Source organism: Ornithorhynchus anatinus, chromosome 7 (assembly GCF_004115215.2).
Source record: "Ornithorhynchus anatinus isolate Pmale09 chromosome 7, mOrnAna1.pri.v4, whole genome shotgun sequence".
In the NCBI taxonomy this organism is placed as follows: domain Eukaryota; kingdom Metazoa; phylum Chordata; class Mammalia; order Monotremata; family Ornithorhynchidae; genus Ornithorhynchus; species Ornithorhynchus anatinus.
Genome location: NC_041734.1, coordinates 62,708,440 through 62,723,170, shown reverse-complemented (window position 1 = coordinate 62,723,170; position 14,731 = coordinate 62,708,440). Strand labels below are relative to the sequence as shown.

The following is a 14,731-nucleotide window of genomic DNA, read 5'->3' as shown; positions in this document are numbered from 1 at the left end:
GAGAATTCAAGGGATGGGCGGGAGGCAGTAGCGTCTCCCCTTGTCGTCTGGATGGAAGACTTGGTACACGCAACTGGGAGACGATGAGGAAATCCGAGGGGCTGGGCACACGTGCGTGTCCACGCCTGTGTGTATATCTGGGAGTGTGGTCAGCATATGAGCGTGGCATTTGGGTGCACACTGGCATGCCCACAAACAGCGCCCCGAGGCACACTCCCACAGCCATTCGTGGAATGTGGGAAGTGACCTGACAAGGCCAGAGATGCTTTTACAAGTTCGTTAGGAACTTTAATCGCTCCAACCCAGTGACTCCCCTGCTGGGCGGGACGGCTGCAGCCTCACGTGGCAGACGGGAGAAATTTGGGCAAAGGAGAGGTTCCAACACCCAACGTGTCTCTGCCAGCCAGACGGTCAGAGAGGGAAAGAATCCAGAATCCCACCTGCCAGTGAATTTTGCCCCATCCATCACTATCCACCACTGCCTCGCCATACCTGCTGCATACAGGCCATTCGTTGTGGCCATCTGGAAGGACCCAGGGTGGCCAAGTGGACAGAGTACGGGCCTGGGAGTCAGAAGGACCTGGGTTCTAATCCCAGCTCCACCACAAGTCTGCTGTGTGACCTTAGGCAGGTCATTTCACTTCTCTATACCTCAGTTACATCATCTGTAAAATGAGAATTAAGACCATAAGCTCCATGTGGGACACAGACTGTCCAACCTGATTAGCTTGTATCTACCCCAGGCCTTTCTACAGTGTCTGACACATAGTAAGTGCTTAACAAATACCATAAAAAACAAAACAGGACCCCGGAGTTGTTCAGACTCTAACGCCTTAACTTTAGTCATTCGATCGAATTTACTGAACACTTACTAGGTGCAGAGCACTGAACTAAGCACTTGTGAGAAGATTGTCTCTTTATTGCTGTATGGTACTTCCCCAAGTAAGTGCTCAATAAATACGACAATGAATGAATGGAGACCAGGAACCCCAAACCTGGTCACGTTGCCACTCTGGGCCTTAGAATCTCTAGCTATAAATTATAATTGCCTAATTGCTTAGTACTGTGCTTGGCATACAGTAAGCACTCAATAAATATGATTGATTGATTGACTGGAGGAAAAGTCTTTCCTGATCTCCTTCCTCCCTCTCCCTCCTTCTTCCCCCCCCCCCCCCCCGGTCATGGATACCAGGCAGATGATGCAATGGCAGAGATTAAAGCACTTTGAGCTCTTTGGAAGGAAGAAACTAGAGAAATCCAAAAGTGTTGTTATTGCTATTCTTGTTTCTCTTGTCCTCCACTCCAGCTGGGCCCCAGCCACCGCCCCCTCCAGCCACGACACGGCTATGAACCAACAAAGTGGAAAACCTTCTCCTTCATTCTCTCTCCCTTCCTTTATCTTCTCGGGAGGAAACGAAACCAGTTTGCGAGGCAAACCAGCCCGCTTCCCACACCCCCACCTCTCTGCCACCCGAGTCCCGCCGATCTGTGATCCACGTGAGAACCTGGGAACGTTGAGGCTGGAAGCCCGAGCCCTTACACCAGAGGAGAGAACCTGAGGGTTCCCTGGGCCAGCTCCGCTTTGGGGCCCATCAGAACAGACGCATGCATTACCAAGTCTAATTAGAAAGGCAGGCGAGGAGCATTCATCACTTTTGAATGTACCTGGGTTCCCAACCTACTCACTCGGCAATCAAGAAACTTCATGCTCTACTGAATGGCAAATCATGCCAACCCCTTGACTGCCAAGCTCAGAGGGAGGGGGAAGGGAGTGTGTATGTGTGTTGGGGAGAATAAGGATCAGCAGCTGTTTTTTATCTCCTTCCTTGTTTTTTCCGTATGTCAGTGTGCTTGATTACCAGACAGTCAGGGGTCTGTGGTTGTGAGCCCGCCTGCCAGCCAGCTCCAGGGAGACCACAGGTCATCATCCCACCTGCCTGTTCAAACAAACCAGTTCCAGAGCTTTTTACTTTTAACCCACGAGGCCAAACCTAACAACACAACCAACACAACCCACTGAGGTGATTCATTCATTCATTCATATTTATTGAATGCTTACTGTGTGCAGAGCACTGTACTAACCGCTTGAAAAGTACAATTCGGCAACAGATAAAGACAATCCCTACCCAACAATGGGCTCACAGTCTAGAAGGGGGAGACAGAGAGGTGATCTACCCACCCGGCATGCTGGGTCCCTGCGCTGGCAGTGGATGACTCTTGCCCGCAGGGTAGTCCCCACCCAAAGACCCCCAACCAATGGGCTCCGTTTAGGAGCTCGGGATTGGCAGGGCGAGCCAGAAGTTAAACATTCACTGAGCCGCGGGGACTCCCGGCTCAACTTCTGATGGGAAGCAAGGGGGTTGGGAGGTGGAGGAGGGGAGAGGAAGCAGGAATCCTCTAAATAGCAAACTAGGGAAGTCCTCATGGCTGGGAAACCCTGACCAGACTCTGGTTCTAGGTCTTCTCAAAAGGTCTGGAGGACCAGATAGTCTCTTAGCGGCCCCTTCCAGCTCTAGGGGTCATTGCCATTTGCTCTCACCTCTCCCACAGTTGACCCCTTGCTCAAGCCCTCCCTCCTTCCTGGAACTCTCTCCCCTTCATATCTTACAAACCACCACCCCGCCGCAGCTTCAAAGCCCTACTAGAATTCCATCTCCTCCAGGAAGCCTTCCCTCACTAAGCTTTCATCTCTCCTCCGTCCTGCCTCACCTATGCAGTTAGTCCCACCCTTTAAGCACTTGGATACTCTCCCCAACACATGCATAATCCTTAAACTCATACTTTTCAATGGTATTAAGTGCTTACTATGTATTAAGCAGTGGAGTAGATAAAAGATAATCAAATTAGACTCAGTCCTTGTCCCACAGAGGGCTCACAGTCTTAAATCCCATTTTACAAATGAGGTAACAGGCACTGAAAAGTTAAGTGACTTCTCCAAGGTCCCAGTAGACAGTGGTGGAGCCACGATTAGAATCCAAGGTTCCTTGACTCCCGGGCCTGTGCTCTTTCCACTAGGTCACACTGCTTCCCATAGTTGTAATTTGTTTTAATGTCCGTCTCCCCACCTAGTCTATAAGCTTCTGGAGGACAGGATACATGTCTACCAGTTGAATTGTGCTTTTCTAAGCACTTGGCACAGTGTTCTGCATGCAATAAGTGCTCAATAAACACCACTGATTGGGTCTGCTCCTAGGAAGGGGAAAACGGTAATTAGAACTTCCAGTCAAGACCATCAAATATATCCTCCCTCTCCCCAAGGACAAAAAACTGTCTCTCTCCCCCCAGGGGCAGGTTTGTAATCTCCGTGGATCAAGAGCAGGGCCACCTCATCTCTGAAATGCCAGGATCTGGCACTGACTCGCAAAAATGACCCTCTTCACCAGCAATGGCAGGGGGAGACCCAGTAAACCCGGGGAAAGGTTAAGTTGCCTTTCAATATCTGTTCTCCCTCCTTCTTAGAGTGAATACCCTTTGTGGAACAGGCCCTGTGTCCAACCTGTTTGCCTTGTATCTACCCCAACGCTTAGACTAGTGCTTAACATATAGTAAGCACTCATAATAATAATAATGTTGGTATTTGTTAAGCGCTTACGATGTGCAGAGCACTGTTCTAAGCACTGGGGTAGATACAAGGTAATCAAGTTGTCCCACGTGGGGCTCAGAGTCTTCATCCCCATTTTACAGATGAGGTAACTGAGGCACAGAGAAGTGACTTGCCCAAGGTCATACAGTTGACAAGTGGCAGAGCCGGGATGCTATTATTATTGCCTCATGGCTTGGCCTCAACCCCTACTCACAATTAGTGTGACTCCTAAAAGCTCGGTTTCCTCTCTTCCCCACTTGACCTCCTGGAGAATGGAATCTCAAGCTGACAACCGTGCCTTGGCTAAAGAAGGGATTCCCTTCCACAAGATGAGCAAGATGTCTGTTCCTTGGAGGGAGAGAGCAGAGGATCCTTTGTCATACTGGGCTCTCCCAGAGCTAAGTACAGTGCTCTGCATGCAGTAAGCGCTCAATAAATACGATCGATTGATTGATTGTGGAGGAGAGCCGATACAGAGGCGATAGGCTATATAAAGCAGGAGGGATTTAGTTTAGGCCAAAGGAAGCACTTCCTGATTGTAAAGTTTGAGAGATACTGAACCAGGTTGTTGAGCAAAGTGGCTAGACTTTCTTCCCCACAGGTTAAGACTGTGAAGGACAGCTGCCCACAGCCAGGGGGATGGACTAGATGACCTCAGGACCCCTCAATTCTGAACCAGAATTCAGTCCCTCTGAAAAGTATCACAACAATGACCCAGACCTCTAGAGTTACCAAGTTTCTTTTCCTCACAGAACAGTGAGGATCTGGAGAGGATCAACTTAAGAGTCAGCGTTCCCAGATTCTCTCAAATATCCAGCCTGAAGAGTAAAGGGTCAAGTTTATGCTCCCTCTTCAGAAGAAAGTGTCAATGACCTCAGTGGCCATTGGCCAGCAGAAGTCCCTGGGATCAGGGCCAGAGCACAGGCTTAGAGTGCTCCGGCAAAGCACTGTTTACCGTTCCCCTCGCGGGCATCTCAAAAATGTCCCCGTCAGCCCGCTCCACCCATCCTGCCTCCCTCTAGGTGGCAGAGAAGCAGCAGGGGGGCTTAGTGGGTAAAGCGCGGGTCTGAGAGTCAGGAGGACCTGGGTTCTAATCCTGGCTTCACCACTTATCTGCTGGGTGACCTTGGGCAGTTTACTTCACTTCTCTGTGGCTCAGTTTCCTCATCGGGCTCATGAGTTTGAATCCCAGCTCTGCCACTTGTCAGCTGTGTGACTGTGGGCAAGTCACTTAAACTTCTCTGTGCCTCAGTTACCTCATCTGTAAAATGGGGATTAAGATTGTGAGCCCCATGTGGGACAACCTGATTCCCCCGTGTCTCCCCCAGCGCTTAGAACAGTGCTCTGCACATAGTAGGCGCTTAACAAATACCAACATTATTATTATTATTATTATCTGTAAAATGGGGATGAAGACATGGGCCAGGGACTTGTAACCACCCCAGCACTTAGTACAGTGCCTGGTATATAGTAAGCGTTTAACAAATACCACAATTATCATCATTTTTATTCAATATGGTCCTTAATGCAACTCCGTCTTTCTAAGCTGGAGCCCCCCAGGGGACCGAACAACCTCTGGAAATTGGGGTGCTGCTTGAGGTTGGGCAGGCATTTTCTGAGGTGCCAGGTCAATGAGGTAGAGGGAAAGAACAATCGATCAGTGAACCATATTTCTTGAATGCTTACCGTGTGCAGACCACTGCACTAAGTATTTGGGAGAGTACGACAGACTTGGAAGGCACATTTCCTGCCCACAAGGAACTTACAATCTAGAGGACTGGATCAGAAATAATAATAATAATGATGGTATTTGTTAAGCACTTTCTATGTGCCAAGCACTGTTCTAAGCACTGGGGTAGATACAAGGTAATCGGTGGACAGAGTCCATGTCCCACATGGGGCTCACTGTCTGAATCCCCATTTTACAGATGAGGTAACAGGCACAGAGAAGTTAAATGACTTTCCAAGGTCACACAGCAGACAAGTGGTGGAGCTGGGATTAAAATCCACATCCTCTGACTCCCAAGCCCTAGCTCGTAACATTAGGACCTGCTGCTTCTCTCATAATAACAGTAATACTGTGAGCCCATTGTTGGGCAGGGATTGTCTCTATCTGTTGCCGAATTGTATATTCCAAGCGCTTAGTACAGTGCTCTGCACACAGTAAATTGTCAATAAATATGATTGAATGAATGAATGAATTTATTTGTTCCAAACACTGTATTAAGTGCTGGGGTAGATACAAGATCATCAGTGCCATTCAGTGCTCTGCACATAGTAAGTCCACTTAACTTCTCGGTGCCTCAGTTACCTCATCTGTAAAATGGGGATTAAGACTGTGAGCCCCACGTGGGACAACCTGATTCCCCTGTGTCTACCCCAGCGCTTAGAACAGTGCTCGGCACATAGTAAGCGCTTAACAAATACCAACATTAAATACCACTGACTGATTGATACGGAGCTCACAGTCGGATAAGAGGGAGAACAGGTACCGAATTTCCATTTTACAGATGAGGGAACTGGGGACCAGAGAAGTTAAGTGGCTTGCCCAGGTCACACAGCAGGCAAGTGGCAGAGCTGGGATTAGAATCCCGGTTCTCTGACTCCTAGGCCCATGCACTTTCCATCAGGTCACACTGCTTCTCTGCTGCTTCCATGCAGTCTCCTCTACTGGGTTCCCTGTCTTCCAGTGTGATCTTTACCACCAAGTTGGGGAATTTATTGAGTACCCACTTAAGGAGGTGCAGTGTATCAGGCTCTTGAGAAGTACAGAATAACCAAGTGACACTTTCCCTACCAACGAAGAGCTCATTCTCTAATAGGGGAGTCAAACATAAACATGTACAACTAGGGAGGTCAAAAATAAACAACTAAAGCACAGGTGAAAATAAGTTCTCATCTGCTTTATCTTCTCTTCCAGATGTTAACCCTAGTCATCCCCTCCTCTAGACTGTAAGCTCATTATGGGAAGGGAACACATCGGCTAATTGTGTTGCATTATAGTCTCCCAAAAGATTACTACTCTGCCCGTAGTAAGCATTCAATAAATACTATTTATCGATTGAGCAGGGGCCTCCTTTCGACAGACTTACTGCTAGCTTGTTTTCATATTGGGGGAGTTTCAAAACACCCCTCGTCTGAGGGTCCTGGTGCAATATGGGTGCTGCTTCATAACGTCGTTAAAATCCACCCTTTCCTCTCCATCTAAACTGCTACTATGCTGATCCAAGCACTTATCCTATCCTGCCTTGACAACTACATCTGCCTCCTCCCTACTATCCCGACTTCCAGTCTCTGATCACTCCACTGCCAAGATCTTTTTCATTAAAAAAAATAATAATCCACATCACCCCGCTCATCAAGAACCTCCAGTGGCTGCTCATCTGCCACCATATCAAACTCCTTACCAGGGACTTTAAAGAGCTCAGTCAGCTCACCGCCTCCTCCCTCACCTCTCTGATTTCCCACTTCAACCCAACCCAAATGCTTGGCTTCTCTAATGTCATCCTGCTCATGTCCGTTTCCCTGCCGACCCCTTGCCCATGTCCTCCCACTGGCCTGGAACTCCCTCCCACCTCAGACCACCTCCAAAACCTTATTACAATCACATCTCCTCCAAGAGGCCAACCAACCTCGATTAAGACATCATTCTCCCTAATCCCGCCCCCTTCTGCGTTGCCTATGCACTTGATAATAACAACAATAATTATGGTATTTGTTAAGCGCTTACTATTTGCGAAGCACTGTTCTAAGCACTGGGATAGATACAAGGTAATCAGTTTGTCCCACCTGGAGCTCACAGTCTTAATCCCCATTTTTACAGATGAGGTAACTGAGGCACAGTGAAAGTGGCTTGCCCAAGGTCACACAACAGACAAGTGGCGGAGCCGGGATTAGAACCCATGTCTTCTGACTCCCAAGCCCGTGCTTTTGCCACTAGACCACGCTGCTTGATATTCACCCCACTACAAATCTTTAATTTATTTTAATGATTGTTCCCCCTCCCCAACCCCAGTAGACTCTAAGCTGTTGTGGACAAGGAACGTGTCTACCAACTCTCCCAAACGCTTAGTACAGTGCTCCATGCACAGTAAGTACTCAGTAAATGTGACTGATTGAAACGTGACCACCTCTTCTTTTTAGCTCATTGAGCTGGAGTTCCAGGCATACTCCTCAGATTAAAGATGGGGAGCTTCTCTAGAAAATTAATCAGTGGTATTTATTCATTCATTCATTCAATCGTATTTATTGAGCACTTACTATGTGCAGAGCACTGTACGAAGCATCTGGGAGAATACAACAGAATTAGCAGACATCCTTCCTGATGTTTCTGCCTGGATACCCACATCGTGCTCCACTTAAGCTCCTGGCCAGGTCAGGGAAGCCACAGATCCAGTTGCAAAAAACGTTCATTCTCTCACCACCCATAAATATATGAGGATCCCAAGGTTTCATTTCAAGAAAAGCACAAAATGCATTTTTAATTAAATACTTGTTGATCAAGCAGTGCCCACTGCTGCTTCCTATGTTATCCATTAGGGGACTACTAATAGGGAAATTGAATTATTCCATTCTTTGTACAGCATTCCTGCATCTAAGCCTGAAGACCGAACATGCTGTTTGCTTATCATTGGTCAACTGGTAGTCAGTTCTTCCAGGTACTAATGGCAGACTGGGCTTTGTTAAAAATAAATAAATTAATCCCCAAGTCTGAATCAGAAGGCCCATCAGGGCAGTTCCCCCCTCAAGTCTTACAAAAATGCTCTTTATTTAGAATGGTAAGAAATTTTCTAATGCAAGATATTTTGACCCTATTTTGCAGGTATCCCATAAAAGCAGAGATAAGAGTTTTCTTTCCAAGTTTCTAGACAAAGTATGTGGGCGCAGCATTGTCTGAGCAGAAATCTCAATCAATGGTGTTTACTAGGTGCTTACTGTGTCCAGGGCACTATCTTAAGCACTTGGGAGAGTAAAATATAGCAGAGTTGGTAGACACATTTCCTGCCCACAAAGACCTTACAGTTGAGAGTGGGAGACAGTAAAATAAATTACGGCCCAGAGATATTCTGTGGCCACAGACTCCACTCATTTCCTGAAGGCTTAGGGTACGATATGTTGGGCACCAGCCACAGATGGGTTTGTTATTGACCAAATACTAGATTTCATCTTGCTTTTCCTGGGGTATTCTATTTCAAAGGATTTTCAGATGTACCAGTAAGAGGGCTGTTTGTGTGTGCTTTTTTTGGTTGTCTTTTGGGGGGGGGGGTACGTTTTATTGTCCATTTTATAGATGGGAAGACCAAGTCCCAGAGAGGTTAAATACTTTACCCAAGGTCACCTGGCACTTCAGCAACAGAACTGAGGCTAGAACTTGGGTCTCCAAGTCAATCGATCAAGCGTGTTTACTGCATGCAAAATACTGTACTGAGGGAGAGGGAGAAGCAGCATGGCCTAGTGGATAACGCACGGGCCTGGGAGTCAGAAGATCATGGGGTCTAATCCCGGCTCTGCCACTTATCTACTGTGTGACCTTGGGAAAGTCACTTCACTTCTCTTTGCTTCAGTTCCCTCATCTGTAAAATGGAGAGTGAGATTGCAAGCTTCACATGGGACAAGGACTGTGTCCAACTCAATTTGCTTGTATTCATTCCAGCGCTTAATACAGTGCCTGGCCCATAGTAAGCATTTAACAAATACCACTATTATTAATACAGTAATAGATAGATGCAATCCCTGCTCAAAAAGAAACCGACAAACAACCCTTTATCAGCGCATCAGTTGACACAACTCAGGCTTACACATGACAGGGGGAGGACTGGTATTAACTTCAGGTCAGCAGACCCCTAAACTACAATTCCTGCTACTTACTAAGCTTGAAGAGATAGTAGACCTTCTTGGATCGTTCTCCCCCAGTTTAAAGCATTTCTATAAGGACTGCCAGACCCATAATAATAATAATAATAATAGTATTCATAAAGCACTGTACTATACTAAGTGTTGGGGTGGATACAAACACTTTGGGTTGGGCACGGTCCCTGTCCCACATGGAGCGCACAGTCTTAATCCCATTTTACAGATGAGGTAACTGAGGCACAGAGAAGTGAAGCAACATGCCGAAGGTCACACGGCAGACAAATGGCAGGGCTGGGATTAGAACCCAGGTCGTTCTGACTCCCAAGCCCGTTCTCTACCCATTAAGCCATGCTGCTTCCACCCAATGCTTTAAGGGCCACCCGACTCTTCCACCCATTGAGAAGCAGTGTGGGCTCGTGGAAAGACCAGGGGCCTGGGAGTCAGAGGACCTGGGTCCTAATCCTGGCTCTGCCACTTGCCTGCTGTGTGACCTTGGGTGAGTCACTTCACGGTGCATCAATTACCTCATCTGGGACATGGACTGTGTTCGATCTGATTAGCTTGTATCTACTCCGGTGCTTAGTATAGTGACTGGCACTTAGCGATCACTTAAATACCATTAAAAAAACGCCAGACGTGCACAGTCACCCTTCAGGTGACTTCAAAACGTTCAAGAAGCAACACGGTCTAGTGGATACAGCATGGGCCTGGGAGTCAGAGGACCTGGGTACTAATTCCAGCTCCATCATTAGACTGCTGTGTGACCTTGGGCAAGTCTCTTCGCTTCTCTGTCCCTCAGTTACCTCATCCGTAAAGTGGGGATTACGACTGGGAGCCCCATGTGGGACACGGACTGTGCCCAACCTGATTTGCTTGTATGTAGATACCCCACCGTTTAGTACAGTGCTGGCACCTAATCAGTGCTTAAGGAAGTACCATAAAAAAGGAGGAAAAAGTGCTAGAGTCATTCCTAAACACAGTGGGAACGACGAGGCTGCTCCCTAAAATAGCCTCTGCACATCGGTTCCCCATCTCCTAACCAGGGCACCCAGGGAAAATTCGGGGTGGGATCAAGTGCCTGGGTTCCAATTCTATGTTTCCCTGCAGCAGGTGGGGCCTAATCTCTCAGAGCCCCTGATACGTTCCTCAGTGAAGCAATCATCACGCACCACACAGTCTGAATCACCTGATGGATAAATTTTGGCCACAGCAGCCATGTTCCCCCCTCCACCCCGCCGGTTAGAGCACTGCTGCATCCATCCCCGAGTTTCCACGCTCCTTCTCAGATAGCACAGCAGCAACTGCAGCGGGAGCTGGGACCCGCAGACGAGGACGATGGGACTTGGGCTCCTTAGAGGTCAGAAGAAGGGCCCGAGAGCCGTCCCTGTCCAATCTTGCCTAAGCAGGGTGTGGGGAGGGGGAGGAGTTGAAGGGGAAGACGGCATCCTTACAGAAACATTCAAACCTCAGCTCGGTTAAATAGCTCAGTTAAATAGACCCTTGCGAAGGGCTGAGGCATTGTCTGACTTTCAGGAATAGACAGAATAAATAAAAGCCTCCGCTAAACAGCAACGTACTTCAGACAAGAAATAAATACACCCACAAAATGGTACACAGCCTACTCTGGATGGTGCGGGGTGGGAATCTCGAGGCATGAATTTGGTGGGGATAAACATCTAAGAAGTGGCAGGGGGCAGGGGTGCCCAGAAAAATCTATTTACTGGGGCTGGTGATTTATTTGGAAATCTGGGAGCTGCCACGGGAAGGGAAAAGCCACACAGAGGTGGATAATTTTAGAAGATGATAGCGATTACCACAGGAATCTCAAAGGAGGAGGAGGAGAGCAGCTGGAGAAGGAGGAGAGGAGCTGGAGGAGGAAGAGAGGAGCTGGAGAAGGAGGAGAGGAGCTGGAGAAGGAGGAGAGGAGCTGGAGAAGGAGGCGAGGAGCTGGAAAAGGAGGCGAGGAGCTGGAAAAGGAGGCGAGGAGCTGGAAAAAGAGGCGAGGAGCTGGAAAAGGAGGCGAGGAGCTGGAAAAGGAGGCGAGGAGCTGGAAAAGGAGGCGAGGAGCTGGAAAAGGAGGAGAGGAGCTGGAAAAGGAGGAGAGGAGCTGGAAAAGGAGGAGAGGAGCTGGAAAAGGAGGAGGAGGAGGAGGAATTGGGAGAGGAGGAGGAAGAGGAGGAATTGGGAGAGGAGGAAGAGGAGGAGAAGGAAAATTGGGAGAGGAGGAATTGGGAGAGGAGGAGGAGGAATTGGGAGAGGAAGAGGAGGAGGAATTGGGAGAGGAAGAGGAGGAGGAATTGGGAGAGGAAGAGGAGGAGGAAGTGGGAGAGGAAGAGGAGGAGGAAGTGGGAGAGGAAGAGGAGGAGGAAGTGGGAGAGGAAGAGGAGGAGGAGGAGGAATTGGGAGAGGAAGAGGAGGAGGAAGTGGGAGAGGAAGAGGAGGAGGAGGAATTGGAAGAGGAGGAGGAGGAGGAATTGGGAGAGGAGGAAGAGTAGAAGAAAAGGAGAAGAGGAGTAAAGGAAGACATGGAATAGAAGAAGAGAAGGAGGAGTGGTAGTTGAGCAGGAGGAGTAGAGGAGGAGCAGAAGAGGAGGAGAGAAAGACTCAGAGTAGAAGAGGAGGAGTAGAAGAGGAAAAGGAGTAGAAGAGGAGGAGGAGGAACAGAGGAAGACGAAGAATAGAAGAGGAGTAGAGGAGGAGGAGCAGAGGGAGATGCAGAACAGAAGAGGAGGAGTAGAAGCGGATTAGAAGGCAGAAAGGAAAACTACAAGGACCGGGGTTGCTACTGAGCGTAAGGGTTATTCCTGTTCTCTCTAGAACCCCATAAGCCTACACTGTTATCCCAGTTTAGGCTTCTGTCTCCTGTAGTGAGCAACGCCCTCCCCTTCCCGCCCCCCGCTGCCCTCAACACACACACACACTGCACACCTGTTGTGCAGTTACCTACAGCCCTCAAATACGGGCGCCCCTTAGGGGAGTCACCCGCCCTCCCTCCAGTACCCCAATTTGGGAATCAAGGGGTCACCAAAGAGGAGGAGGAAAGTGGGATGCTCAGGAGGAAACCGAGCACCGCTGCCCATTTGCCCATCTGTGCCCCGCGGTGCAAGGGGATGGGGGGACCGGGGCGAGGCAGGAGCAGGCCGTGCCCAAATCCAATTGCCTGAGGGAGCTGAAAAGTGACCCAACCGGGCTCCCTCTCAGCTGTCTAGATTCGGGAGGGGGAGAGGCGAGGGTGTGCCCCAAATGGAAAGGTCAGCAAATTAGGAGATGGGTTTGAATCCCGGCTCTGCCACTTGTCAGCTGAGTGACTGTGGGCAAGTCACTTCACTTCTCTGTGCTTCAGTGCCCTCATCTGGAAAATGGGGATGAAGACCGTGAGCCTCACGTTGGACACTCTGATGACCCTGTAACTACCCCTGCGCTTAGAACAGTGTTCTGAGAATAGTAAGCGCTTAACAAATAGCAACATTATTATTATTAGGGGGCAGGGAGGGCATTAAAGGAGGGGCCTCCAAGTCAGCACTCCCGGGGAGGGAATGAGGGAGGGATGGGGGCCGGGCTGGCAGGCCCGGATTGAGGGCTGCCCGGAGGTGGCTTCGGCCCGGATTTGGAGAGAGGCCGTGCCCCGCTGCCCTTGCGGGAGCCCCGGCCCCACCAGAGGCTGCCCCCGCCCCATTCATTCAATCGTATTTACTGCGCGCTATGGGCACAGCACTGTGCTAAGCGCTTGGAAAGGTCTCTGGGGCAACACATAGAGACCGGCCCTGCCCAATGACGGGCTCACGTGCTAAACGGGGAGCAACACAGAAGACCACATCATCTCGCATGCTAAACGGGGAGCAAAACAGAAGACCACATCATCGAGATAAAGAGAATCAAGGGGATGGACACCTCCCTAACAAACCCTCCCCCTCCCCTCAGCACTGTGCTCCTTTGTATATATTTTTAGGACCCCATTTATTTTGTCATCTGTATATATTTTTATGACCCTATTTATTTTGTTCAGGAGATGGCCATCCCCTTGATTCTCTTTCTTGCCACTGTTTTTGTCCGTCTCCCCCGATGAGACCGTGAACCCGTCGTTGGGCAGGGACGGTCTCTCTCTGTCGCCCGATTGTCCATTCCAAGCGCTTAGCACAGTGCTCTGCACATAGCGCTTAACAAATACCATTATTATATATTTTAGGACCCTATTTATTTTGTTCGGGAGATGTCCATCCCCTTGATTCTCTTTCTTGCCACTGTTTTTGTCCGTCTCCCCCGATGAGACCGCGAACCCGTCGTTGGGCAGGGACGGTCTCTCTCTGTCGCCCGATTGTCCATCCCAAGCGCTTAGCACAGTGCTCTGCACATAGCGTTTAACACACACCATTCTTATTATTTTTTATTTTTAGGACCCTATTTATTTTGTTCGGGAGATGTCCATCCCCTTGATTCTCTTTCTTGCCGCTGTTTTTGTCCGTCTCCCCCGATGGGACCGCGATCCCGTCGTTGGGCAGGGACGGTCTCTCTCTGTCGCCCGCTTGTCCATCCCAAGCGCTTAGCACAGTGCTCTGCACATAGCGCTCAGTACCACCGACTGAAAACTGAGTCAATGACGGAGAGAAACGTGGAGAGGAGCGGAGGGGCAGGGGGTGAGGCCGGGAAGGCTCCCTGGAGGAGGTGGGGGTCGGGGGGGCAGACTCACTGGCGCAGCGCCGCGCCCGCTGCCGCACCTCCCGTCCGCACAGGTCGCACCAGGCTGGGGCGGCGGGGCCGGGCGGCGGCAGCTCCCCGAAGCGGTGTCCGGCGCCGCGCTCGGCCGGGACGCGCGGGTCCCGCGGCTGCTGGAAGATGCTCCGCACGTCGCGGGGCCGCGGGGCTCCGGGCCGCCGGCGCAGACGCGGTTGCAGCCCGGGCCGCGGGGGCCGCGGGGGCCGCGGGGGACCCGGGGGGCGGCGGCGCCGAGGCAGCGGCTCCGGCTCCGGCTCGGGCTCCGGCAGGTAGCGCGGCGGCTCGGCGTCCAGCAGCAGCGGGAAAGGGCGCGGCCCCACGGCGGGGAAAGCCATGGCCATGCTCCGCCACGCTCCCGAGCCCGGCCCGGGAGAAGGGCGCCGCGCCCCCGGAGCCCCACTTTAAAGGCACCGCAGCCCGGGGGGGGGCGGGGCCTTGGAGGGGGCGGGGCCGCGACGGGGCGGGGTCGAGGGAGGGCGGGGCCAATAGGAGCGAGGTCTGGAGGGGGCGGGGCCGAGAGGGGGCGGGGCCAAGGGAGACAGGGCCTGGAGGGGGCGGGGCCGGGACGGGGCGTGGTCAAGA

At 50.6% G+C, this 14,731-nt stretch overlaps 1 protein-coding gene across 1 annotated transcript in view; it reads right to left on the bottom strand.

Moving 5' to 3' along the window:
- Positions 1–14,528, bottom strand: part of RASSF5 (Ras association domain family member 5) — a 98,013-nt gene extending 83,485 nt beyond the window's left edge. Inside the window, exon 1 of the mRNA XM_029069199.2 lies at positions 14,124–14,528. Coding sequence (XP_028925032.1) covers positions 14,124–14,490 — 367 coding nt within the window. The 5' untranslated portion in view covers positions 14,491–14,528. The remainder of the gene's footprint in view (positions 1–14,123) is intronic.
- Between the last annotated feature and the right edge of the window lie 203 nt (positions 14,529–14,731).